Source organism: Fusarium keratoplasticum, chromosome 3 (genome assembly GCF_025433545.1).
Source record: "Fusarium keratoplasticum isolate Fu6.1 chromosome 3, whole genome shotgun sequence".
Taxonomy (NCBI): Eukaryota; Fungi; Ascomycota; class Sordariomycetes; order Hypocreales; family Nectriaceae; genus Fusarium; species Fusarium keratoplasticum.
In genome coordinates, this window is record NC_070531.1 from 4,640,514 (window position 1) to 4,667,819 (window position 27,306).

A 27,306-nucleotide genomic window follows, 5' to 3' on the forward strand; every position below is an offset into this window, starting at 1 on the left:
GGCTCCAGGAATACTCCTACTTGTCGAGAGGGATAAGAGCCTACCAAGACTTGGCCAAGAAACATGTTAAATCGGACCCAAATAACTAAGGAATACGGTGCCACACGCCCACTGTCTCTCACAGCTTGCTGGAGATATTAGAATAGGAGTATGTGAGAACTCGGACTTGCTCTTCTTTAGCTCTCCAGCTAAACCAGATATCAGAGGTTATGAGTAGGAAGGTATATGGACAACGCTTGTTGACGATGGGAACTAAGGGCGTGCCTTCAGGAGTAGACAGCTCGAAGTTAACTCACGATCGTGTAAACACACGTGTCTACGTCACCAGCGCTAGACTGGCCCGCCCTGTAAGGCAAACCTTTAGACGCTTTAAGCCTGGAGGCGGTATTGGAAGATGGGAGGTTTCCACCGAATATCAGAAGTGACGATGGCTTCAAGAAGATTGGAACCAGCCAGTGAAACAGGATGTCTTTTGCATAGCGGTGACATCTCTCAAGTCCGTTATCGAATCAGTAGCGCAGGAAACGTAACAATAGAGGAACGCCACTGTTCATTGCGACATATTGGCTGGGCCCGCGGAGGAGATTGGCGGTCTGAGGACTCGAAACCAGCACAAGATGAATAACCGCGGCTTCTTCTGCAAAGTGTGGACTGAGCATAGAAGATCATCTGGTCATGAGTGAAGTTCAGACACTCTCAGTATTCAACCCACTGTTAATCCCTTCCTCGACCTTGACTCTCTAACTTACAGCATGGAACGCCACCAATCAAGTGGGGTAGCAAAAGACTCCGAGAATCCGAAGTGTCAACCAACCCGCCGGTCGGAAGGACGCCTTCGGGTTGGGTCAAGAGTCCGGATCAGGGATGAATCGCGGAGTAGATAATCGGGGCACCCTTGGGGGCGGTTCCCCTTGGACAAGAACTGATCAGGGATGCCAATGTTAGCAACCATCCGCCAAGAGAGTGAAGAAGAAGCAAGGGAATGAATCTCAAAATTTCAGGCGATGTCGGCTGTATAGGTCCTCAAAAACGCAATATGTGCAGTAATCTTCAGATCGGCAAAATAATGTTGTGCATCATGATGGCGAGTGATTGGTGGTTCTGGTGAAAGGGGAAATCTTACCTGGCTGAAAGGATGCCTCAGCAGAGAACTGGAGAGGCGAGCGCTGACAACCGAGTCATGTCTGGAGAATAAAATTTTAATGACAGAGAAGAGTTCTTGGTATTTAATACAGGAGACTTTGTAACCAAGATGCCCTCAACGGACGGTCTCCTATTCTGCTCCGTGGACACTACGACTCACCGCAACGACATTCCCGCCGTGTAATTGAGCAAGAATGAGAAATGATGGATACTCTTTTGCTCATTATGAGTCACTCTGAGGGATATTGATACCATCTGCGGCTGGTATCATAATGTTACCTTGATCCTTGAGACGGATGGTTTCGGCTCCAACCTCCACACAACCTGGTTGTGACATGTCGGTGTCGATGCCCCACGTGTCATGTCGGGTTATTCTCCGTAGCGTGGTCTCTCGGGTGGCGCTTTCAAGCTCCATGTCTTGTTCAGAGCTCGTTCTTGACCACCGTTTCTCTGACAGGGCGGGTTACAAGTCATTGACGGGAAGATGGGCTTACAATTTTCGGCTCCAGTGAGAACAAGCTCATTGAAGTGATTGTGTTTTACGAAAATAATGTTGGCTATTCATAGGGTCTCAGAGATGAGATAGGTGTGTCTCTAGCGAGTTTACCCCGAGGAACCGTAGCCTCGGTGGCATTACAAAACCCGCCGTCCCCAAACAATGACCGGCGGAAGAGCTAACTAATGGGGCAGCCATTACATGACTGCCACTCATAGTCTTTCGATAAATTGTCTTGCTTTAATGCAGTGTGCGGCAAGGGACCAACGTATATCCCACAGCTGGGGTTTGGCCTTGATACAGGGTTTTGCAGGAATGTGGGTTTGCTTCTAGAGAATGCCGGCTTGATGCCATGTCAGACGGCGCATGATTCTGGGAATAATTCAATGCGCTCTTGCCAAGTTGTTGTTACAGTTGCAGCAACGGGGGGCGTATGCCATCTTCACCCTCAATACGACTTTCAACAGCAACGCCCGAGACCCGAGAATATCTGCCAATAGCCAGATCTAAGAGTGGACCATAAGTGTGACCTAGCGAACAAGTACCCAGTGGGGAAGTTTCCGGGGTAGTAGTCACTCTGTGAGTGAGTGAGCGAGTATACAAGCTGAATCAGAATGACTCATAACGCTAGTTTCCATTCTGGGCGTGTGTCAACGTTATCAGATTCCTAAACACCGATAATCGCCAGCCACTTTACTAAATGCTCCCGTTCATATTTCACTCTATGAGACTAAAACCCAATATCAGACATCAAAGGCTCGTTGGGCGTATCGACCTGGTTGAGTGTTCTTGAAAGGCGATGGTGTGGACAGTGGCTGGATGTCCCCATCGCTCGGAATAGCATCTTTTACTCCTTTTTGTTTTAGTAGGGTATACCATTCCTCTCTCCATTTTCTATACACAGATACAATCAATTTCACAGCATGAAGTGCCGGATATTCGAGGCATCGTGGGCGTTCAGGGAGCCCAATAGGCCAATACCTGTCTCAACAGCGCTCCAGGATTTGTGCATGTTTTCTACTTGTAGGAGTACCTTTGTGAGAATATTCCGTCGGATTCGGCCACCATGGGCTGCTCTCAACGGTTTTGCAATAGAGCCATCTTTACTGCCAAAGTCGATCTGACGCGTGGGGCACGCGTCTTTGGAGCCTGTCAGCCTCCACCTGACGCGACGTGACCATTCCATCTCTTATCATCCAACCAAACATGAAGCCGTCGCTCGATGATCTACCCGCCGAAGTCTTGGTAGAAATCTTTGGCCAATTTTGCCTCCACTGTCGCGGTGAGTTCCGAGAACCCATCGGACTCGGCGTCTCGTTTCAACATGAGAACCCGCGTCCCAAGCAGGACGGTTACGAGAGCTCTTGATACACATTGGATCGAGATGCGCTATTTTCTCTCAGCATCTCGTGCAGGAAACTGCATCCTTTAGCGCAGACCGTTTTGTATCACGAGTTTGTGCTCGGATACGGCGACTCGGTCTGCTCGAGAGTGTATGACTTTGACGGCCGGCTCGCGTCATTTATGCACACCGTTGGACGGCGAAGAGGCCTCGCGGCCAAGGTTCGCAAGGTTGCTATTCAGGCTTCAGCGGATGAGCGGAAACGATGGGGTCGGCATTACGATGAACTCCTCCGAATCTTTTTGACTCCCGAGCTCAGGGATCCCAGAAAGGCTCACCTGGAGATTATGGGACCCCCTTATGACTTTAGGGCCGTCGACGCCGAGCTCATCAACATGCTCATTACTCTCCTCCCAAACGTGGATCACTTAAGTCTCTAGCAAGAGCATTGGTCTCGAGTGCGCTTTTATCCGTCAGCGTTTCAGGCTCTGGGAATTACTAGTCTGCCCAAGTTGAAAACACTTGAGACAGAAATCAATCCCCATCCTATCTTGGCCTTGGCGACTGGCTTAGAGACGCTCAATGCGCGCAAGGTTCTAGCCTCCCCGACCCAAGACGTCGACCTACCCTATCTTAGAACTCTTCACCTCGATTTTCGGGACACTACCTTCCCTTGTAATCACACTTTCTTGGCATGCAAGTGTTAAGAAAGTAGCCTTATCTACACCTTAATCCTTAAAAATCGCACACCAAACGTCCTAACCTGCGCGTTGCGTAGCCGCACGCGGCGGCGATGGCATCGTCTACGACGAACCCGCCCGCTGCTCCGGATCCCTTTGACCTAGGTATCCACACCCCCGCTAACCTAAACCGAGGAGCCCGTGCAGCTCTCTTGCAGAATAGCCCCGTGATCGTGAACGGCCCAATTGGTGTCTCACCCGATCCCGGGCGCATGGCTTAAACGCCGTCCTCGCTACTTAATGCTACCACCACCACCACCACTACCGCTGCTGTAGCTACGGAAGGAGCTCGCCCTGACCACCCCTTATCACCTCCTAGAGAACAACCGGTCTCTATTGTCGAATTAGCTAATAGGCTCGCACATGAACGCGTGGAGGAGTATAACGCCAAACTAACGGTCTTCTAGGCCTTCTACGCCAAGTTCGAAGAAGCTACGCAGCAATTTACCACTGGACCGGAACGACAATTCGCCCAACAGTTCGCCAATAGCTTTCTGGACTCCTGGAGCCGCGAGCTCTCCGGTGCTGGACCAACCCCTAAGCCCACGTACAGCAGCGTCGCTGCCTCACCTCCTGCGGCTGATCCCGGCCATCTACTCCCCCAACGCCAACGGCAATAACCACATCGACAACAATTCGATGCCCCGCGTCGCTAGGAGCAACCGACGACCATCGCCCCACCCCGAGAGGACCTCCGGGTCTTTATCCGCCTAGAAGCTAGAGCCCCGGCTCGGGCCCAGAACTGCTACGCGATCCGGACCCACATCTGCGGAAAACTCGGCGCCATCTCAAACAAGATCCGGCAGGTATTTCCCGTTAGATCGGGATGGGCCGTCCTGATTGCCGACCCTGAGACCCGCGACTACCTTGTGGAGAAGCAGGCCGAATGGGCGGCGGACCTAGGGGCTACGACTATAGAGACTAATAAAATATGGTTTACCTATGTGATCTCAGACCTTCCCCGAAGACTAATTGACTTTTATGGCAATGAGGTTGATGTTGATAGCATTGTTAATGATGAGATAGAAATCTAGATAGGGCTTAAGCCCGTGGACGTGCGCCCCGCGCGATAGACCTTAGAAGACCCTTTGACTAAGACCTTACTTGTGTCTTTCCTGAAGCCTACTAAGAAATACTGGTCCGTCCTCGGTAGCCACCCGGCCAGACCTCTCGATAAAACCGACCGCCCTAGGCAGTGCGAAATATGCTGGGATTACCATTCCTTCCGGATATGCCGTAGACGGCCTCACTGTCAACGGTGCGGCAAGACGGGCCACGCCCTGGCTGACTGCGCTGCAGCAGAGCAATGCGCCAACTGCTTAGGCCCCCACCGGGCCGGCTTCCACAAGTGCCTAGCTCGGCCGAGGAAGGTGCACGGCGTCTTTCGTCGACTAACTAAGGAACAAAGAGAACATGTCCGGGCAATAGGCGCTGAGACTTACCGTCAGCGCAATCCTGAACCGCGACTAGAATCACTGCACCGCACCCCCGAACTGCAACGCAACATCAATACATCGCAAGAATAGCCAGACACCCATATATCTAGCCCAGCCGTATCTAGAGCGCCCTTATGCATCATGGTGGCTATAATATCCGAAGCAGAGGAAGAACCAGAGTATCCTAGACCTGGCTCACCAAGGAAGCGCCGCATAGTTCTTATTACCCGCCCTTATGACTAGGAATAGATACTTGCAGACACTAAAGAATAATTGATACCTACTTAGGATCTTCCAGGCTAACGTCGGTAAGATCCCTCCGGCCCACGACTACGCCTTGGCACTAGCCGATTCTGAACGATATGACATCGTCCTCCTACAAGAACCATAGACGGCCTCCACAAGCCTGCAATGCATCACTAAAACACACCCGGCGTACGACATATTTGCACCAGTCGACACATGGAATAGTAACGATACTCGGCCTCGAGTCATGACCTATGTCCGACGAGACCTAAGGCTTCTAGCGGACTAGACCCGACCTATTTAGTCCCGAGATATTCTATGGCTTAGGGTCAACGATATGACCATAGTGAACTTCTACCGCTAAAACGATGAGAAGGACGCGCTGAATGACCTGCTGTAATGGCCTGTACCGGAGCGTTGCCTCGTCGCTGGCGATTTTAACGCTAGATACCATACCTGGCAGACCGGATAGGCTACCAATCGAGGACAAGATATCGCCTCTTGGGCCTCGGAGAATGACCTAAATCTACTAAATACCCCGGGCATCCTAATAAACCCACACGGAAATACTATCGACCTCGCCTTTGCTAATATACCACTAGCTGAAGCCGCGATTGAGGACTATCTCGCGACTAGCTCTGATTACTTTATACTTAAGCTTACCCTCCCCGATATAAAACCGGTCCCGATGTAACTAGGCCGGATACGCGTGATAATAGATGACGAGCTTAAACGGTTTGCCGAAATCGTAGAGCTCGGAGCCGCATAAATCCCTCTCGCAGACTCGTCCCCAGTAGAGCTTGACGAGCTCGCCTCGAAGCTCGTGAACCTCCTAATATCGGCGGCGAGAGCGGCCGGCCGACCTTCGCGGAAGGGGGCGCATAGTGCTCCCTGGTGGACCGAAGAATGCGCCAGCGCCGCAGCTGGGTTCCGCGTAATAAGAAGACTCTACCCCCTCGGGTTTAACTAAGAAGTCTAATTCGCTAAACGAGACCTCCACTGTGTCGTGCGCCGAGCGAAGAGACTCTACTGGCGGAACCTCATCGATAGCTTCTCGGATAGTAGCTCTGTCTTCAAAGTAGTGCGATGGCTAAAGTCCCTAGGGGCCTTCTAACCGCCACCGCTGCAAGTCGGCGATGTCGTCTATGAAACCCAGATGGATAAGGCAAACGCGCTCCGACAAGCCACCCTAGAACGCCGAACCGCAGAAGATGACATCTAGGACCCTTGGATCGAGGTGTACCCCCCCAGATCGATACTATTCCCACCGGAAATCTCCCTTGATGAGGCGCAGTATGCGACCCTCCACATAGGAAATACCTCCCTAGGATCAGATAACATCACGGTTAAACTTCTCGAGGCCGCGTGGCATATCATCGGGACGCACGTCCGCCGCCTATTTTAGGCATGCCTCACTATAGGCTACCATCCAGAACCATTTAGGGAGGCAGAAGTGGTCATGATTGCGAAACCGGGACGAAGGGACCTCACGAAGCCGCGGGCGTGGCGGCCCATCTCACTGCTCTCCTGCCTCGGCAAAGGGCTAGAACGACTCATTGCACGCCGGCTAGTATGGGCAGCCACCCACTGCCAGGTCCTCCACCCGCAACAGGCCGGGGCACTTCCGAAGAGGTCTGCAACGGACCTAGTGACAGCCTTGATCCACGATATCGAAGAGGCATTCGCACGCAACAAGGTGGCCACATTGGTCACGATGGATATCCAAGGCGCGTTTGACACCGTCATGCGCAACAGGCTGGTCCGTCGCCTACGCGAGCAAGGCTGGCCCGATCATCTGGCCAGATGGGCTAGATCCTTTATGGGTGGCCGATCTGCCCGTGTCAGATACCAAGACACCGTCACCGCTTCCTCTCCTCTATAGTGTGGCCTCCCTTAAGGGTCGCCGGTATCGCCGATCCTATTTCTACTCTACACGGAGCCCATCTACCGTCTAGGCAACCCCCAAGGCCGCTTCGGCTACGCAGACGACACAGCCATCCTGTTCACAGGTGATACGGTAGACGAGACCGCCGCTGCGGCGTCTGAGTCTATCGAAGAAATGATCCGCTGGGGAATAGTAAATGGTATCTCTTTCGACCCCGAAAAGACCGAAGTCATGCACTTCTCTCGCAGTAAACTTAGGCTCTCGCCGGCGATATACCACGGCGATGTCGTGAAATAGCCCGAATCGGCCCTGCGCTGGCTGGGCATCTGGCTTGATAGTAGACTGTCATTCCGAGTTCACGTTGAAAAGTGGGCGGCGAAAGCAAAGGCGGTGGCCTACCACTTGCGGGGACTCGCCAATATGAAACACGGTCCGCTGCCGAGCGCCGTGCGAAGCGCCGTTAGAGCATGCGTCGAGCCGGTGCTGCTCCACGGCGCCGAGGCGTGGTACCCGGGCATAACCCGGCCGCGGTGGAACCAACCATCCAAAAACGTACTATCGAGTAACCAGCATCTCATCTAGAGAATGACCGAGGCTATGAACCAATCTATGAGAGCTATCCTACCCGTCTGGAAGACAATACTCATCGCCGCCCTCCACCGGGAAAGCGGAATACCACCGGTCGCCTAGCTTCTTGAAGCATGGCGGCTCTGCTTCTCTGCACGACTCAAGTCGCTCGATGAGGCTCACCCCCTGGCGAGCCGGACACGCCCACCCCGCCAATCTACTTACCACGACCTTATTAAACGAAAATACCAAGCACCGCCAGGGAGTAGCTTTAGGACACGGCTTCAACGCACCGATGAGCTCCTCGCACCCTGCGCACGACCAAAGCTCATCTAGCAACGCTTTGGCGATGAGTAAACGATACCACTGTAGACAGTATCGAAAGAGAAGACGGCTGAGGCCTTCCTTCACTGGGTCTAGGCACTCAATCTACTCGCCCTGGTTGTATACTTAGATGGCTCCCTGTCTTCGGACGGGGCCGCTAGCTATGGCTTTACCGTCCACCAGAACGGTCTCCTGATCTCTGATGGATCCGGTCGCCTCGGGCCGGCCGAGGTCTTCGATGCCGAAGCAGCAGGAGCATTAGAGGGCTTAAAGGCCGCCCTAAATCTACAAGAATCATCAGCCCAAGGCATCTTTATCTGCCTAGATAACCTCGCTGCTGCTATATGCCTGCGGGGCATACCATTAGACTCCTCCTAGGAAGTCTTTCTCGAGTTCTAGTCCCTAGTAGCATCCCATGGGGCCACTTAAGTGCGCTGGGTACCCGGTCACACTAAAATCCCCGGTAATGAATAAGCCGATAAACTAGTAAAAGCAGTATCCTCGCTGCCCGAGCCTGAGGGCGCGCGACCCACGCTGGCCTACCTGCGAAGAATCGCGAGGTAGAAACCAAAAGAAGCATTCAGAACCTAGTGGCCCTCCGCCTCCCCTGAGCAGTATAAGAGATTGAATCTCAAGGCGACAATAGCCTGCCCGCCGGAGCTCTCGCTCCCGCGTACAGTCTTACACCACTTACTCGCTGCAAGGTCCCTTCACGGGGATTTTGCCGCATATCACGAGAGGTTCAATCATACTAAAGCACGAGTACTCTACTCATGCAATCGACGCAAAACACCTAACCATATCTTCTACTGCAGAAAAGTACCGCCACGGAAGCGAGCGAGGCTCGCTCCATCGCCGAATACGGTAGTAAATCTGGCATTAGGAAAAGACTTTGATAAGTTCGTTAAGCTGGCCAAGATAAGCGCCTTCTTTAATAGGATCTGCCCTCGCTACTAGATAGGGGCCGACCTGAGATGCAGTGGCGTCTGCCCCCTCCTTTATTCTCCTTTCTCTTCTTTTATTACCTCTTTCTATTACATAGGCTTGGCCAGATAGGGAGCCGCAACGCTCTCCGTCGGGCTACGGCCATCCTTAACCACAACCCTCCACTATGACTATCCTAGTCATGAGCTACCCCGCGGCTACTATTTACTAGCCGTGCCTAGACCGCCCGATGACGGGTAACAGGCTCGATATAATGCGCCATTTATGCCGATGATATGCTGGATAGGGGACACTATATGGTTAGATCATAGGTAGACTCCCGTAGCTCAGCACGTCCTATGCTCCCTTAGGAGACTTCTGGGGCCTCACGGCCCCCCGGACGAAAAATATACATACATACATACATACATTTTCGGGACACTTACTACACTCCTCCTCCCAACCCTGCCTTTTTCGGCCTCGACGACTTTTGCTCGATACAACGTCTTCTTGTTTCTACAGCGGCTATATTCTACTCACCACCCGGGAATGTTTCCACATCTTGTACAACTTCATCTTGGAGCTTGGGACAAGCTGGACGAAGCTGTCGATCGTGTGATGGACGCGGCTGGGATTGCATTGACGGTTGAATTCTTGCCGAGAAGTGCCAAGAGGCCGAGCAAATACACCAGGGCAGCATCATTGCCTGACACGTCGTGTCATCGCGGTGTTCCCGCTTGGCTAAATGCTTACTTTGAACGAAACCGATTCCGCCCAAATTTCCGATGAGGCTCCGGTTCCGCCTGCAGAAGCGGCATTGGTCGGCCGGGGCGAGCTTAGCCGAGGCGGCTCCATTCCGCCCGGCCCCGCATCTGGCTTCGGTCTCGCGTCATCGGCTTGCGGCGGCTTGATGATATAATACAAGTTCAATTGACGTCGTCTTCTTTGATGCAATAATCATTTGTGAGACTCTCTTTGTATTCTCATTCACCACGCCGTTACAATGTCGTGGCTATCGATTCCTTCGGGCTCTCACTTCTCAATCGCCAACATCCCCTTTGGCGTCATCTCCACCTCTTCAAACGCATCCCCAAGACCAGCCATTGCGATCGGTGATCATGTTCTAGATCTTGATGCTTTTGCCCGCGGGGGAGGCTTTGAGGGAAGCTCAGACATTCAGAAGCACGTCGACGTCTTCTCGCAACCTGCCCTCAATGCCTTTGCCGCCCTAGGTCGCCCGTTTCATCGCGCTGTTCGCAGCTACCTCCAGGAAGTCTTTGCCAAGGATAGCAAGCATGCGGCAGTGTTGAAGGACAACCAGAAGCTTCAAGATGCATCTCTCTTGAAGCGATCAGATGTGACGAACCATTTGCCGCTCACGATTGGTGACTACACCGACTTCTATGCTGGCAAGAACCACGCCTACAATGTCGGCGTTCTCTTCCGTGGACCTGCCAACGCCCTTCAGCCTAACTATACGCATCTCCCCGTCGCTTATCACGGAAGAGCCAGCAGCGTGGTTCCATCCGGTACACCAATTCGACGACCATGGGGTCAAATCCTTCGAGCCGGTAACAAGACCCCCGATCTCGCCCCTTGCGAGAGGCTCGATCTTGAGCTGGAGATGGGCATGTTCATCTGCCGCGAGAACACACTCGGAAGCCCTGTTCCTGTCGATGAGGCTGAAGAGCACATCTTTGGTTACGTGCTCATGAATGACTGGAGTGCACGAGACATTCAGGCCTGGGAGTATGTGCCGCTTGGCCCCTTTACCGCCAAGAACCTGGGTACGAGCATCAGTCCTTGGGTTGTGTTGGCCGATGCTCTTGAGGGAGCCAAGGGACCTGGCATCAAGAACGACAACGAGCTTCTGCCTTACCTGAAGCAAAAGGTGCAGGACAATGTGCTGGGCATTGATCTTGAGGTGGATCTTATTAGTAAGTGACGAAACAGGCGATGATGCGAGCGACTACTAATACTTCACTTAGCTGCCGCCGGAAACAAGACGACAATCAGCCGAACCAACTCCAAGAACCTCCTCTGGTCATGGCCACAGATGATCGCCCACCACACCATCACCGGCTGCAACCTCCGACCAGGTGACTTGTTCGGCTCAGGCACAATCTCTGGTACCGAGTCTGGCACTGAAGGAAGCATCCTGGAACAGACCCAGGGCGGCAAGGTTCCTATTCAACTCAGCGGTGGCGAAGAACGCAAGTTCTTGCAAGATGGTGATACCTTGGTCATTCGAGGTTCCTTTGGAAGTGGTGATTCCGTGGTAGGATTCGGCGAGGTTTCTGGCACTGTTCAGCCTCCACTGCCTTTGTTCAAGTAACAGTGGGCGAGTTTACTTTAGAAAATGAAGGTCGATGATGATATGATACAATCAAAAATTCATTCTTATCCAGACTCTGCTGTTCTTTGCTCTCTACTAGCACTATCTACCCTCTCAAATTCTCCGGTGTATCTGGTTGGTTTTGCCAATGCGCCTTGACGACAGCAGGATGATCCTTCAAATTCTCCACAATCTTGCTGATCGTAGGGAAAGCCTTCAAGTCAACACCAAACCTCTGAGCGTTCCAAATAGCTGGGATGAGGCAAGCATCCGCCAGAGTAACCTCGTCCCCAAAAGAATACTTGCCCGCTGTTCCCGCTGCCACGTTCTCGTAAGCTGCCATCCCCTGCGTCATAAGCTGGAGGTTCCAGTCCTCGGCACTGCCTCCAAGTTCCCTGACTCGACGCATGATACGGAGGTTTGTAGGTGGTTGAATGTCTACACAGACGATGTCGACGAGTGTGCGCACCATGGCTCGAGCCTCAGGGTCAGAAGTTGGCGGAAGCATTGGGACGTGAGGATGCTTCTCCTCTAGATACTCTAGAGCAGCCACCGACTGGCCAACCTTGAATGGAGTGCCTTTTGACGCCTTGTTGATGAGAACGGGCACCGAGGCGGAGGGGTTGAGAGCTTTGTGCTCATCTGACAGCTGTTCGTTTTTGAGGAGATTGACGTAGACCATGTCATATTTGATCGACTTGATATTCAGGGCGATTCGAAGACGTGCAGAACAGGAAGACCTGAAGTAAGAGTAAAGGGTATAATCAAAGTCGGACATGATGAATGCTTGATCTTGTCGCTGTCTGAAATCCAATTGCTTTAATGAGAACAGATCTTACACTAACCTTTCTCCTCATTGTCCTGACAGCCACGCCCTTCTTATGTCATCACAACGTCCATCATTATCCGTGAGCCATGTTCCTTGATATCCGCTGCTAGCCTCCGACTGCCGAAGCCGGCACATGTTTTCTCCAAGTGTAGCACACACCGCGGGAACGTTCCGACGGGATGCGGGGGCGGGCCACGGACCTGCAGACGCGGGGAAGCTGAACGACGTGCGGAATGGTTGGTTTTATACCGATTCCTCCCTTGGCAGGAGAGGATTCCGAAAGGGGCACGTTGACTCAGTTCTTACGGTCTAGACTTGGGGTGGGTATGCCAAGACAGCCCGAAATGCTACCTAGGCACGGCTGCACCCGGACACATTATTGATGGGAGGCGGAGAGAAGGGATACATAGATACTATCGGTCTGTGGGAGGGAAAGGCTTGGTGGAGAAATATTCAAATTGAGAAAAGCTTAGGAATTTGGAATAAACAAGCAAAACCCGTCATGGCGAATGAAGTGCTTGGTATGAACCGGAGCTTGCTCCATGGCCCATACCGTGTCTCGGACACCTCCCACCGCCCACGGCAACACAGCAGCCCTGCCACATATTAGCTGTCACTTCTTGGCCTCGTCCTTGGCTATTCACAAAAAGCTTAGCGTGGTGGCTCTGATAAGGCCATCGCCTCTCAAGGCGGGACTCGGAGAATAGCACCCAACCATTCCCTCGTATATCCCCAGAAACGACAGAGTTGGAGCTAATAATGAACCTTGATCAAGAATTCAATTCTTTCGTCAATTCCAACATGAACATGTCATGGTCCCAATCAGGGACATTGTGGCTCAATCCTGCCAAGCTGACATTCCAGTACCACTTTTAACTCACACAGTTACGTCATGGAAGACGACCCTTTCTCCCTCCCTACGTCACCTTCTCACTGTTTACTCTTGCAATCTTCTCTCCTTCATATGCATCATTCAGCACGACAACTTCACTCTACACACTCACAATGGCAGAAGTCGCAGCTGGAGCTATCGTCGCCGAGCAAATCATCTCGACGGGTGTCGAGGCTGGGGCTGCAGCTGTTGTTGCGCGACCATCGCAGCCATTGACGGTCGTTTTGACCCAGATTGCTACGACTCCAGCAGAGGATGAGTCGTAGGTCTCACTCTCGGCATACGTACAAGACCAAGCTGACAGGTTGCAGACTGGCATTGGCTCGATCCCATCACACAGTCACCGTCATCAACAACAGAGCCTACATCTTTGGCGGTAACAAAGAAGACGGCCAGCTGTGCTCCAACGAAGTTCACGCTGTATCTCTTCCAGGCGAGCAACAGGGCAACGGAGAGTATGCATGCTACCCAGCCGTGGGTGAAGAGGATGCTTGTCCAGCCCCCCGAGTAAACCATGCTGCCTGTGCTCGTGGTGACGCTCTCATCATCCATGGAGGACAGGAAGGTGATGGCCAGGCACCCAACGAAGGATCTTGCTTGTGGCTATGGGACGCCAATACGGTCAAGTGGGAAAAGATTGAGGCCGTGGGAAAAGCGCCAGAATCGAGATCGAAGCATCAGATCTTCTATGATCAGGCGCGGGATCTCCTTGTCCTCCACGGCGGCCTCGAGGATGGTGAGCCGACCAAGGATACTTGGGTATTCGACTTTACAACACGCCTGTGGAACGAGCTGCCAGCTGCTCCCGCCGTGTCTCTCGCGGCGCAGTATGTGGATAGCACGCTCTACTCCATCAGCGGTGATTCAGACGTGCATGGCTCCATTCACTACATCAAGCCAGGCACATCTGAGGATCAAACCGAGGCGCCAGAATGGTCCACCATTGACTTCCCCACTAACCCATTGGCTCCTGGACCTCGACCTCGTGTGGGGGGTGCAATGTCTCATGTCACAACGGGCTACGGACGACACTACCTCCTCTGCCTATTCGGAAGCCGAAAAGACGTCGATATATCTTCAGATGAAACCTTTACAGAAGACCACCCCTTCTACTCCGACATGTGGTCCCTGCAACTCCCCTCGGGTGGCTTCACCGGGTCCCGTGTCAAAGACGTCATCCGCGACGCCATCCCAGGTGTGGAGTCTGGGGAATTCAGTTGGCACGAGCTTGAGATTGCACCCACCGAGTTGACACAAACGACCGGAAAGGTGCACCCTGGACCTCGGGGTTTCTTTGGGGCTGATACTTGTTTGGATGGAAAGGGCGTCATTATGTGGGGAGGTGTCAATGCCAAGGGGGAGACTGAGGCGGATGGTTGGCTGTTGAAGATCGGCTCCTAGTAGGTGTCGGGAGGGTTGTACTAGGTATTGGGCGCATACCTGAAAGCATAGGTCTTGCAAGGAGTTGCTGAGAATATATCTTATTGGGCAAGCATTTTTCCACTACGCAGGATGGGTACGACTGAAATCGATAGGTTGTTTGCCTGAAGGAACAACGTGATCTTCACATAAATCGACGCACAGATGGATTCCTGACGTGTTGATGACGTACTTCGATTTCCCCAAACAAAATCGAGGACAACATAGACTCCTTCGCCATCTTCCTATTTCTCTCTTAAAAAGAGAATTGCATGACTCTCTTCATACTGTATCAACAATCAATATGATGCAACGTACCATTTTAACCTCGAGGCCGCTAATCGCTGTTCGCTCAAGACTCTTTCACGCCACTACCGTACGAGCAGCCTCACAACCAGCGCTTTCAGAAACAATACCAACGGGATCAAGAACCACCGAAACAGTCAAGTCATCCATCACAACTACTCAGAATTCTCCATCCGAGTTGAAGGTGCCTAAAAAGACAAGTGCGCAACTGGACCAGGAGCTTAGGGAGAAACTGGAGATGCTGTCTGGTGGAGGTGGCAGTGCCGGGGTCGAGTATGAGAATGGGAAAGCCGAGGGGTTAAAGAGGGGAGTCAAGTCGAACATGTTTCGAGTGATTTGAGGGCATTTTACTTGTTGATGATGGTTGGATGAGCGTCAAGTTCTGATAAAGCTGACGATGCACTGCTGGAATTTGAAATCTATGTAATTGTTGATCGTTGCTTCATAAAAGCTCCTCACAAATCATTAGTGATTCAGCGCTCAACTCCAGAATGTAACAACTTTAAACTTCATACACAGTACCTTCCCTGGGTCCTGTCGCATTGGCCGTTACTTGTTGCACTCGCCATCACTCAGGCTTTCTACCCCAGATAAAGTACACGGGGAGATAAAGGTGAATGGATGGGCTCGTGATATCCTTCTTGACCTTGGCCATAAAGACCTGGATTTCATCATCTTGCCAGCCGAGAACGCGCGAGAAGACGGCTGGAGTGTATGAGGTGATGACTTGAGACTCTTGAGCGGCTTGATACTTGCCAATCTCCTTGAGTTTGGGGTCCTTTGGCCATTGTCCTATAGGGCACTTTGAGAAGGTCAGCGTACTCGTTTAGACAGATTGCATCAGGGCACATACCTTGTAGACTTGTTGTTGAACATCTTCAAAACCTGCGTCTTCCATCGCCTTCTTCCACCCAATCGCGCAATCGAGGGGCTTTCCAAACTTGGCCGTGCCGTCGACCATGTGCTTCATCCACACAACGGCATTCTCGGCCTTATCCTTGGTACCATCGTCAGACTTGAAGTCTGTATACACGGCTTGCATTTCCAAATAACCGCCGGGCTTCAGGTGCTTAAAGGCTTCGCCAAAGAAGTGCTTGTCGCTGCTTACACAGCCTCCTAGTTCTCGAGCGTGGATGTAGTCGAATGGTTGTTTGTAGAGCCAGGGTGATTCAAAGTCGTCGACTTCAAAGACACAGTTGGGTGGGGTCCTAGGTATAAAATGATAAGAGGGGGTATTCTCGCATCACAAGGTTGAGTCGTTCGTACCATGTAGGTTGGATAGGGCTCAGATCGGTGCCTAGGACTTGAGCCGAGGGGAACTCGCTGGTGGAAACCATGAGAAATAGTACCAGATATTTCAATGCGAGGTCTTACTCTGCAAACTCCATGGCCCAGATACCAGTTCCGGTACCAAGGTCAAGTACCCGCTGAGGTTCCTTGATAGGGGCGAGGTAAAGCTTTCCACCAAGAAGAAGACGATAAATGTGATGGCCTAGATCCATGCGGTCTTGTTCATCGTCATCGTTGGGCTAAGACTACGTGAGACGAGTAGTCACAGGCCATGTGATAATACTTACCACAAGATAGGCACCCTCACGGAATGCGTGATAACGGCGTCCATTCTAGAGTGGTGTTGGTGAGACGTGACACATGTGATCGACACCACTAACCTCATATCTAGAGGGGAACCATTAGTGGGGCACCGAGGTAAGAGAGACTTCGATCACATACTTGTAGTTGCGAATACTAGAGTTGATGGACGTATAGTAGCTGGAAGAGTCTCTGAAGGGGGCATGTCAGACCAGGACTAATCTAGAGTGGTCAGGAGACTCACGAGCCACCGAAGCTTGAATCGGCGATGGAGGCAGTGTCCTGTGGGTGTCAGCACAGAATCTGCAGCAGTCGCACGTGCCGCCTACATCGGCCTGCAGAGGGTTCTCATCCAGGGTCTCTTGCAACTGTCGAGTGTCCTCCTGAGTGGGTTCCGCCATGTTTGTAGATCAGATCCCTTTCGATCGAAACAAAGTCAAACCAACAGAGATGCAGAGAAGAGGAAAAGGGCGGGCCGTTGCCGGAGCCACGCTCTTTTTGTGGTCTCTTTTTATTCCTTTGTTTTCCCCACCCCCCACCATCCATCAGGCCACGGGCAATTCCAGAGCGCAAGCCACTGCTCAGTCGAATCTTGTGTCTAGACTCTCTTCCCTCCACTTAAAACAAGGCTGACAGAGTCGACAAGCCAATAAGAGACACAGACTCCCGAGGGCTTGGTTTAGCCTGAGGGTCGAGCATCCGGTCGGGGAGCGTTCCGGAAACAGGGGAGACAAAGCGCAGGAGAGGCACATGCGCGGGGGCCTCGGGGGTTGCTTACGGTTCTGGAAGTTGGTCGGAAGTGTCGGAGTTGAAGAATTGGTGTTGGACGTTGCATTTGATACAAAGCATTCGTCTCAGTAGTTGTTCTCTCTGAGAGACAAACTCAAGCCGGCGCTACGTCTTGTTCCTGAGACGGGATCATCCCGCTTTGTGGGGGATTTCCCGGAGAATATCGTTTAGGTCGATCACTAATCCAATTGCAAGTTTAGCTAGCCCACTAGGGCTGGAGAGGGAAAAAAAAAACGTTCTATTAAACGCTCAAACCTCCTAATTAAAACCATTGGATTTACCCTCAGACTCTAACGGGACCTTCCGTTAATGGAGGGCTCCCTCCCAATTCCCCTTCCCCCATTCTTTGTTCTTCTCCCCTTCCCTTTTCCCGGCATTTGCGGAAGGAGCATCAGCCACATCCGGGCTAGATCCCACCTTCCCAACATTGCCCCATGTCTCTCTCTGTGATTGGATAGAGTCTAACCGAGACACCGGATAACACTGGGGCGCCTGCCTTTGATTGGGCCTCGTGATGAACCCCTCTTTTCGGGAATTGTTGAAGTCCCGCAGCCGTTCCTGGGTGAAGGTTCAGGGTAGCAACCACCACGTTTATCACATGCTGCTCTCTGCAACGCACTGGACAACTATCTAATGATTGAAAAGACAGAGATTGAGTAAATAGATTTAATCCAGAGGTGGCTCTGTTTTCTTATCGAGACGATTCACTTGTACTTAACTCTCTCCATTCTGTCAATTTGTGCGTTTGGTCACCCCCCTCTCGTTGAGGCAATGATGGTTTCACATGTGAAAAAGCACCACAATGCTCTACTCTACTTCACGTGAAGCAAGAAACATGATTCAGCCTCTATCGTAAATGTTCTTTTTATACATTAATTATTCTTCCAGACCTCTGTCTATCACAAGTTAAGTTCACGGCAATCACACCGTTATCCCATAGTTTGCATAGTGCCTTGCACAACGTCAAGGTCCCACGATCGGTGCACAAATAGAACAATGTCGTTTTGACTTTTATTTTGATTGAAATCTTACAACTGAGGTCTCCTGGACCCAATGTGGTTAATCAATGAAACGCATGCGCTACCTTGTATGACCTGTGACAGACAGTTGGGTTTGGCTCAGCAATAGGCAGTGCTTAAATGCTACGAGAAAGGCTTCAAAATTGACCATGAAGAGATTTTCAGTACCTGTTGATTAGTATGGAACTGGGTCGGCGTTGGACACTAGAAGAGACCACCATGGACTATCGCCATTTACAGGGAGAATGACGCGATGCCCTGGTCTGACGACGATCACTGCCTCTGGGTAGCTCGGGATGAGAATGAAACCGCAGCGAACTTTGTTGAACAGAAGAAGCGCTATCTTTGAAATTAAAACTAGATTCTGGGTGGCAATTTACACAGCGGAATTATCTGGACTGTGTATTATTGCTCAGACAGAAACCCCTTTCCCTGAGCGATGCATTTGGCTAATGATACACCACATTCAGCTGTATGCATAGGTACCTAGACACACCTTGACAATTCTTTACCCTATCTACTTCTATTTATAAAATGTGTTATGTAGATAAAATCAGCACATATGACTCTAACAGAGGCCGTTACAAAAGTCTGAGGGTGCATGTATACTTCGCACCAGTCTGGGCCCAAGGTTTCGGCGTGACTCACCACTAGATCGGCGTGCCAGTCGATGATAATACTCTTGTCCCCTCTCGCAAGTTAATGGCAAACACCATCACTTTGTGCATCGCTGGAAATTGTTAGACAACATGTCGGAGAAAAAGATTCTCGTTCTTGGCAGCGGCATGGTTGCAAAGCCATGTGTCGACTACCTCCTTCGAGACAAAAAGAACAGTCTCACAGTCGGTTAGTATACCCCTAGGCACCCCAATTGCTCTCTGACCTCTTTCAGCTTGTCGTACCCTCTCAACCGCGGAAAATCTGGCTGAGGGGCGCCCCCGTGCCAAGGCGATCGCCCTCGACGTCAAGTCGACCGACCTCGACCGTCACATCGCCGAACACGACGTCGTAATCTCGCTCGTTCCGTTTATATACCATGTCGATGCCATAAGGTCGGCAATCAAAGCCAAGAAACACGTAGTGACTACGAGCTACGTGTCCCCTGCTATGCGTGAGCTTGACGACGCCGCAAAGGAGGCTGGCATCACAGTCTTGAACGAGGTTGGCGTTGACCCTGGCGTCGATCACTTGTACGCTATCAAGACCATTGGAGAGGTTCATGACAAAGGAGGAAAGGTGGGTTTTCCAGTGCTCGCTTGTATTCTACAGGACTTACCCCGTGGCAGGTCAAGGAGTTCTACTCTTTCTGCGGCGGAATCCCCGCCCCTGAAGCGGCCAATGACAACCCTCTCCGATTCAAGGTATGCAATGTAGACTTTGCTATACCTTGTCGAACAAGTCTGACCACACTTGATAGTTCTCCTGGTCTCCTCGTGGAGCCTTGCTATCCCAGTATAACTCGGCAACCTTCCTCCGCGATGGAGAGGTGATTGAGATCTCCAACCAGGACCTGATGGGCTCGGCCAAGCCGTATCATGTCTTGGATGGATACTCGTTTGTCGCCTATCCAAACAGAAACTCGGTTCCCTTTCGTGAAGCCTACGGTATACCAGAGGCTCACACCGTCATCAGAGGGTCCCTTCGATACGAAGGTAACCCTGCCATGGTCAAGGCCCTTATTGATCTCGGATGGATCAGCTCGGAAGACAAGCCGTGGTTGAAGGAGGGGATGACATGGGCACAGATTCAGCAAAAGGCAACCGGGGCTTCCTCGGCTGAAGAGAGTCATCTCATCGCCAAGGTCGACGAGCTTTGTAATTTCTCTTCCGCAGAGGAGCGAGACAGGATTCTGACTGGCCTTCGCTGGATGGGCCTGTTCTCTGATGAGGCTCCAACTGTGCATGGCAACCTTCTTGATACTCTTTCGGCACAGCTGGAGAAGCTGTGCAGCTTTAAGCGCGGCGAGCGTGACTTGGTGATGCTCCAACACAAATTTGTCGTTGAATGGAAGGATGGTACCCAGGTAACACAGCACCCCTCTCAGAATATCTTGGCTTGTTATTAATGATCAAAACAGAACACCATCACATCCACTCTTGAGCTCTTTGGTGATCCCAATGGAGACTCAGCCATGTCCAAGTCGGTTGGAGTCACGTGTGGGATTGCTACGCAACTCCTTCTTGACGGACATGCTCCTCTAAACAAGCCTGGTATCTTGGCACCGTATTCTCGTGAGATTTGTGACTTGATTCGGGTCAAAGTCGAGGAAGAGGGTATAAAGTTGGTGGAACGGATGGTTTAGTAGCAACCCAACAATGGCCTCTGGTGTTGTTATTGCGCTGCTAAATGCTCATCGAGGCACCCGACCGCCAAGCGATAGCCAAAATAGCAAAGCTATGCATGAAGTGTTGGCACTCTGCCTTATCGCTTGTTTGTCTACTCATAATTAGTTGATGCACCACCCATTCTCAGCCGCGGCTGAAACTCCCTGCCACGTAGAAACATCCTCTCCCTCAATCAATCCTCGTTCCAAACAGAAATATCAACATGGACCCAGTGAGCATCGTCGGCCTCGTCGGCGCCTCATGGCAATAGCGGCCTGAGTAGCAGACCTGTTAAACACTATCCCCCGCCTCGTCACCACGTACCGCGAGACACAACGCTCCGTCCGGCGACTGGGACCCCAGCTGGAGCTGTTCCAAGGCACAGTCATGGAGCTTGGAGAGTGGCTGCAACGTTCAATCTTCTGGCTCAGTTAACCCTTCGAGGGCCGGGCTTCAACTATCATAAAGAACACATTTTCAACACATCATAGCATCATATCCCAAAGCTAACACAGTGGGGCTGCAACGTTCACCTCGCGTCTCGGATAGGGTCAAGGATGCGTTAAATACGTCCCTCATCTCGTGCAAGGATGTCATCGAGTACATGGAAGCTCACGTCAAAAGGGTCATTTCGTCAGAGGATGGTAGCAGCCCTGGCTTCTCAGGTCGGGCCAGACATGTGTGGGATGAGATGCGCGTGAATCAATTGGAGCAGAGAGTCCTAAACCAGATGCACATGATGGACATTTACACCCGCATGCTTCACCTGTGAGTGTCTTCCGCCACACTTTACAGATACCATTTGTATCGGTACTAGCCATGCCGCCTGGGCAATAGAAATACTGCCGCCGATCAAGACTCTATCTTGGATAGCAAATCTGCCGTTACGGCCTTGGAGCGAGTCAACGAGGATGCGAAAACCGTCCGCTCTGCCTGAGGAGAGGACACGATTACCCTTGCCCCGTCCCAAAAAGCCAAGCCTACAACGAGAAAACAAGCCAAGCGGCGGTCTATGATGGCCAGGCTGAAATCCTTCACCCTCACCCCCGGTTCACTTCGCCAATTGGCCAATGAGCTGGTAGCTGCGTGCAGGAATCGCAACACAGTCAAGATCCACGAGTTGATAGTCCAGGGCGCTTCACCGAATGAACCCGCCGAGGACAGTACCACGCCGCTCATCGCCGCCGCCCGGCTGGTTAGTTCACGGTCACCGAGACAATGCTCTGGTATGGAGCCCAGGCCAACACCGTGGTGAAACTCAGGAACGCTAGCAACCTAGACCCCTAGGGGGTCATAACTCCTCTCTTTGCCGCAATAGACGCGGGAAATGCCACGGTAGTCAAGCTCCTGATATAGCATGGTACCGTAGTGGTATGCAAACCTCCCGCGTTTAGGCCGCCCCTGTTCCGGGCTATCGAGTCGGACAACGCAGACATTGTCGCTGCGCTGCTGGAAGCCGGCGCTGACATAGAGATCCATACCTTTGGAGGAGAGACCTCAAGACCCCCGAACGCCCCCGGGTTCATGCACTGTCTCGGCACACCACTCTTCTTCGCCCTGCACAGGGGCAATGTTGCCGTGGTCCGGACACTTCTCGACTGCGGTGGCGACGTCAACCAGATGCACACAAGACCGTTACAAGAACATGAAAATCTCAAGTTAACGCCACTTTGCTCTGTACTTTTCTGCTGGTACAACTGCTTCTTGATCGAGGGGCTGACGTGGATCAGCGTTGTGGGTTGAAAGACACGTAGGGGTTGTCACTGATTTCCCATCTCAACTCTGTGCTCATCAGGGATTACTGCCTTCCAGAAAATTGGGATGCTGTGACTCTAGCTAAATGGAGGAAAAATGACTCGGATGAACTTGTAGGGATGCTCAAGCGTTGATACGGTAGCGATCTGATTTATTGCTGCGAATAGACCAATGTAATAGAGGCGGACTGCGATCGGGCCTATTCGTTGATAGAGCAACATGTCTACGCGCCATCATCACCCGATTGTGCCTGGAGCCTTCAGTCCTCACGTCTATATATTGTGTTTTTGAGATAGTTGAAACCCGGCCCTTGATAGGATTACTGAGCTAGAAGACCGTCACCCCTTGTGAGTGATGTCGGCCCCTGTCACGTGTGCGTGCTTATCACTTCACCCATTATCTATCAAAGCCTAACGCGTTCATGCCCAATGTTCAGGGGTCGGATTTAAGATGCTTCTCACGCTCGTATTTGATCACATGAGTCCACAAAGATTCTACTACTGCGCGAGAAAATGGCCATGATATGATTGCCTTACTCAAGTACAAGTAAATATATTAACACTAGGACTCTAGGATGGTTTTCTCCCCTTGTCTTCCTCTCTAGACTCAAATATCACCATTTCTAGACACTGGGACACTACTAGCGGCATGGCTGAGAGTGACAGTGTCTTCTCCGCTACACCGCCTGCGAGTGGTGAGTCTATCCAAGGGATCCTAAGCTGGCTACAGATCTGCGAGAACAAACACATATGCGTGGCGGAAATGAAGACACGACAGAGCCCAACCTGGCTTATCGACATCAAGTACAAATATATCGTGCGTGGAGCTGACCAGCGCTACATTGCTCTCAGCTATACATGGCAAGTGCCTTTGCCGCTTTCTCAAGCAGTATCAAAGTATTTACTTCAGCTAGGCCGTGAAACGCTATCGATGTTACAGCAGCCAGGAAGCCTCTCGAGGTGTGACGTTGCACATCAGCTGCCCAAGGCTATCCAAGACGCCATCGAGCTTATCCCTTTGATCGGGGGAAGATACCTCTAGGTAGATAGACTATCCATCGTCCAAGGAAAGCCGTCTACAAAGTCTGAGGTGATACAGATAGACAAAACCTATTTAGGCGCTTATATGACTCTTGTTGCAGCGGCGAGTCATGGTCTCTACGGCAGACAAGAAATCACGGCATGCTTGCTTTCCGGAGATTTGGCAGAAACCTACCTTTGGAATTTGGCTATCTGAACTCGTTATTGAAGATAATACTAACGAGGTCATGGCGCACTATCAAGCGTTCTCCGAATCGAGATAGGCTACACGAGCTTGGACCTACCAAGAACATATCCTTAGCAAATAAATTCTCTTCTTCTTAGATAATAGGGTATTCTAGGAGCGCCAAGCCTCAGTTTGGGGCATTTTTAGGCTGCTACCTCGCAGACACTCACCATAGCGAGATAAGAGGCGACATTGGAACACGGCTCATAACTGCCACTCGTCCGGACTTCAGTCTCTACGTCAACTTAGTGTGCCCTTATATGGAAGGGACCTTACCTACTCTGGAGATGGCCTCTCAGCCTGCTCTAGAATATTAAACCGTTTGGCCCGATCCTTTCCTGGAGGCTTCATCCATGGACTGCGGAAGTTAGCCATTGACCGCGCACTTTTATGGCAGCCCCTAAGGAGATGCTATAGGAGAAAGGGATTGGCGACTAGCACAGACTTTCCTTTCGCCTCGTGGTCTTAGTGTGGATAGCAATGTTACCTAGACCCTCGAGCTTCTCATCTAGTATTTCAGCCTTTCAGGACTCTGCGCCCCAGTCTATCGATCCAAGTTGGAAAACGCAAACATCTGTTGACTGAAGCATTCGAACACGCAGTGGGAGAAGCAATCCCGTGTCTGAAGCCTTTGACATCGACGACGTATTACCACAACTGGTATGCAGGGCAGAGCGAGCGTGTTTCTACATAGCGGACACTCTGCGGATCCCAGAACCCTCATTTACCGAAAATTTGGCTGGTGGTGGCTGGATACAAGCCTTCGGGGATCTAGTTTTAATAAACATGCCTTTGTCCGAGATGATGCCTGTAGTAGTCCTTCAAGACAAAGACGGCAATTTTTCAGGCTTGCTCAAGACAGTAGACGACATCAAGTACAAATAAGGCAATAAGATAGAACTTATTGCTATCTCTAAGGGTCCTGCCAACTATACCGATGTCCAGAAATGCCCCGAGGAGAGAGTATTTCGAAAAAGCCAAGAGGGATCTGGATACGTCAGTGTATTTTGATGTGAATGGGCTGTGGACTGATACTCAGGGCCTGTCCTTTAACTCCAGCCTCTATTACATCACGCGCGAAGGTGGCTATGAAACCCAAAACATACGGCTGGGAAAATACTTGGGGAGGCGGGGGGGGGGGCGAGATATGCCAGTTCTACAATGTCGTTTAAGCCGAGAAGAAGGAAGATGTTTACTATCGGGCGGCGTGCGGACGGATTGCGGAGAAAACATGGATTGCTAATCGACCTGAAGAGATAGATGTAGTTTTAGGTTAGTATTCCAAACGGTACTTTGGCACCTAGTTTTGTAGGGGTTTAATATATGAGATGTTTGTCAGGTAAGGCTCTGCCATTATTGCGGTGGTATGTACTGTATTTAGTGAACCAGGCTACGGGCAGAAAGTCTGTGTATTCCCAAACCGGCACAGTAAATTCTTGATGTTCGACTGGCGAGGCAGAGACCAAATTCAAGGGCTTTAATTGACTAAGAGAGCTACGATCAGGAAATACACCAGGCAGTGCCACAGTCACCGCCCCATACCATAACCACCGAGACGATGAAATTGAACCAATGATCTGGTTTTATCTAAATATTTAGATATGGCCATCGGAATAGCGCGCGGTATCTCATGCCTCCTGAGGAGGAAGAATGGGCACTGACGACGGTGCCGTCCACCTCTGTCGAGCCACTGACAACCTCACTTTTCACCTTCGTCGTAGCATCAGCTTCAGGCGATGTGTTTTCATTTACCTCGCTCGTAGCTTCCCAGTCAGGTGCAAGCACATTGATGAGGTCCTTGCTGCCGCACATTTTGGTCTTGTCCCCGCTGCACGGCGTATTGCAGTCGGTCTCGTTGCGTGTCCGCTCGCCAGCGACGAAGCTGCTGCACCAACATTCATTGCCCTCTTTGACACCCGCGAACTCGAATTGGGCGCGGTAGCAAGTATCTTCGCATTTTGGGATTGTCAAAGCCGCGTCGCCACCCTCCTTGCTGAAGCGCTTCTCCAGCACTGGCCAGGTAGTATCGTTATCCACATAACAGCCCAGGGGAGTCCAAGCAGCAGGAGAGGGTCCTAGGGTGGTAGTCAACGGGGTGGGCGTGATAGTAATTGTCGGTTCGGTTGTTGTCGGCTTCGTTGATGCAGTGGCCAGCCTCTCTTTGGTTACTATACAGTAAGACTGGTACCTCCACGGCTTGCAGTCGAGGCCAACAGAAGGGTTCCATGCAGTAAACTCCTCGGGAGTGATTCCAAAGTATTTTCTGACATATTCACATGTCTCGCCGTCTGCGTTGTCGTACCACTCCACGCAAGAGTCGATTGTTTCAGGATCCCACTGAAGATTTGGGGTTGCACTACCGGCACACAATCGAGAACCGATGATGAGAGCCAGAAGTGAAAGTGGAAATGAGGTCCTCATGTTGAATTTGCTCGCGGTTCTGCTCATATGACTCAGGCTGAGGGTGAAGAGAAAAAAATCAAGAGGGAAGACGGTGCGTTTAAGCTAGGACCTAGAAATATTCACAGCCCCTTTTATTCCGCTTATCGGTCCACTCATCCAACAGGCTGTCTGTGTTGGTTTTGAAGTGGGCATCTGACCAACTTGTTATAGGCAGGTGCTCAACCAACTGCATGAAACAGATTAATCCTCCAGGTCCCTGCGCCGCAGACAAGGTACCGCGGTTGACACATGACTCACTCGAGACCCCGGCCTGACCCTCAACGTATAAGCCGCCTGCGACCAACACCTCGGTACTCTTGACCACTCTGTCTAAATTTTCCGTCCCTGAAACGACAAAAATTCAACCAACAACGACCGTTTGGAAATTCTTTGTCATAAGGTCTATTCTCTCAGATGACCACTTTCCACCCATTTATCCTCCTTCTTCTTGAAATCCGCACTATCATCTGGTAGATGACTGTTAAGCCTCGCGAAGTCGAATTCCGCATTAAGACCCCCGCCTGGACATTTCGCACACTCTACGTGACTTCTACAACGCCCATCCCGGCGGTGATGCAAGCTTGCCACGAGTCCCGCAATCTCGGCCTGTACGAGCGCGGCCTCACGGTTAGGGATGAGCCGCGGTATATCTGGGTTAACTTTGATATCGATCTGATATCTATTGGGAAAGCCTGGTTTCACAAGCTCGGTGGCTACCGCCGCATCGTTCGCCGTCTCAAGTTTCAGGCAGAAGACTCGTCGGACTTTTTTCATTCTATATCTCCCGAATGGAAGGAGTTTACTAATCTCAACGAGGTGTATGTCGTTTGCGAAGATGGTGTCCTTTCATGGCAAGACGCGTGGGAATACTTGACCTGGCCCTGTCCAAGAGATCATGTCAGGTTTATTGACATGAAGTCGGGGGAAATGGTGGATGGATACACCTTGGACAAGAGGATGGATGAGATTCTTGCCCGGAGTGAAGAGGACGAGGCATAATGCTTCAGCAGCATAAGTTCCTGCACTTGGAGAGTCACGCCTTCGTGTGGTCCATGCAAACTATCAATCGCGGCTTCCATCGCTGCAAGTCGACGTCATCCTTGGAGAACTCTCTGACGCCGGGCCACCACCCCGATAGCCGGGAAGCGTATACTAGGGCTCTTTCCCGCCGCGGTATCATTCCTCGGACTAAAAAGCGTTTAAAATACTTGCTATACAGGATTATCTAATATACAGA

At 51.4% G+C, this 27,306-nt stretch overlaps 8 protein-coding genes across 8 annotated transcripts; 5 read left to right on the plus strand and 3 right to left on the minus strand.

The window, feature by feature from the left end:
• Window positions 1–2,845: 2,845 nt before the first annotated feature.
• NCS57_00473600 (uncharacterized protein) lies at window positions 2,846–3,421 on the plus strand (the record flags this gene model as incomplete). Its single annotated transcript, XM_053054688.1, has 2 exons — window positions 2,846–2,921; window positions 3,072–3,421. The coding sequence occupies 2 exons, from the start codon at window positions 2,846–2,848 to the stop codon at window positions 3,419–3,421; spliced, it is 426 nt and encodes a 141-aa protein (XP_052916848.1).
• Window positions 3,422–10,106: 6,685 nt separating this feature from the next.
• Window positions 10,107–11,438, plus strand: NCS57_00473700 (Fumarylacetoacetase; the record flags this gene model as incomplete). The annotated part of the gene is made up of 2 exons (XM_053054689.1): window positions 10,107–11,040; window positions 11,092–11,438. The coding sequence occupies 2 exons, from the start codon at window positions 10,107–10,109 to the stop codon at window positions 11,436–11,438; spliced, it is 1,281 nt and encodes a 426-aa protein (XP_052916849.1).
• Window positions 11,439–11,544: 106 nt separating this feature from the next.
• Window positions 11,545–12,216, minus strand: NCS57_00473800 (uncharacterized protein; the record flags this gene model as incomplete). The annotated part of the gene is made up of 1 exon (XM_053054690.1): window positions 11,545–12,216. The coding sequence occupies one exon, from the start codon at window positions 12,214–12,216 to the stop codon at window positions 11,545–11,547; it is 672 nt and encodes a 223-aa protein (XP_052916850.1).
• A 1,056-nt stretch (window positions 12,217–13,272) lies between these two features.
• Window positions 13,273–14,560, plus strand: NCS57_00473900 (uncharacterized protein; the record flags this gene model as incomplete). Its single annotated transcript, XM_053054691.1, has 2 exons — window positions 13,273–13,421; window positions 13,471–14,560. 2 exons carry the CDS (start codon window positions 13,273–13,275, stop codon window positions 14,558–14,560), a joined length of 1,239 nt encoding a protein of 412 aa, XP_052916851.1.
• Window positions 14,561–15,452: 892 nt separating this feature from the next.
• NCS57_00474000 (uncharacterized protein) lies at window positions 15,453–16,875 on the minus strand (the record flags this gene model as incomplete). The annotated part of the gene is made up of 8 exons (XM_053054692.1): window positions 15,453–15,686; window positions 15,738–16,092; window positions 16,151–16,207; window positions 16,259–16,413; window positions 16,462–16,506; window positions 16,588–16,666; window positions 16,719–16,756; window positions 16,804–16,875. The coding sequence occupies 8 exons, from the start codon at window positions 16,873–16,875 to the stop codon at window positions 15,453–15,455; spliced, it is 1,035 nt and encodes a 344-aa protein (XP_052916852.1).
• A 2,156-nt stretch (window positions 16,876–19,031) lies between these two features.
• On the plus strand, window positions 19,032–20,584 carry NCS57_00474100 (uncharacterized protein; the record flags this gene model as incomplete). Its single annotated transcript, XM_053054693.1, has 5 exons — window positions 19,032–19,128; window positions 19,175–19,518; window positions 19,569–19,643; window positions 19,700–20,305; window positions 20,360–20,584. The coding sequence occupies 5 exons, from the start codon at window positions 19,032–19,034 to the stop codon at window positions 20,582–20,584; spliced, it is 1,347 nt and encodes a 448-aa protein (XP_052916853.1).
• A 4,630-nt stretch (window positions 20,585–25,214) lies between these two features.
• On the minus strand, window positions 25,215–26,048 carry NCS57_00474200 (uncharacterized protein; the record flags this gene model as incomplete). Its single annotated transcript, XM_053054694.1, has 1 exon — window positions 25,215–26,048. One exon carries the CDS (start codon window positions 26,046–26,048, stop codon window positions 25,215–25,217), a length of 834 nt encoding a protein of 277 aa, XP_052916854.1.
• A 495-nt stretch (window positions 26,049–26,543) lies between these two features.
• On the plus strand, window positions 26,544–27,068 carry NCS57_00474300 (2EXR domain-containing protein; the record flags this gene model as incomplete). The annotated part of the gene is made up of 1 exon (XM_053054695.1): window positions 26,544–27,068. The coding sequence occupies one exon, from the start codon at window positions 26,544–26,546 to the stop codon at window positions 27,066–27,068; it is 525 nt and encodes a 174-aa protein (XP_052916855.1).
• Window positions 27,069–27,306: the final 238 nt, after the last annotated feature.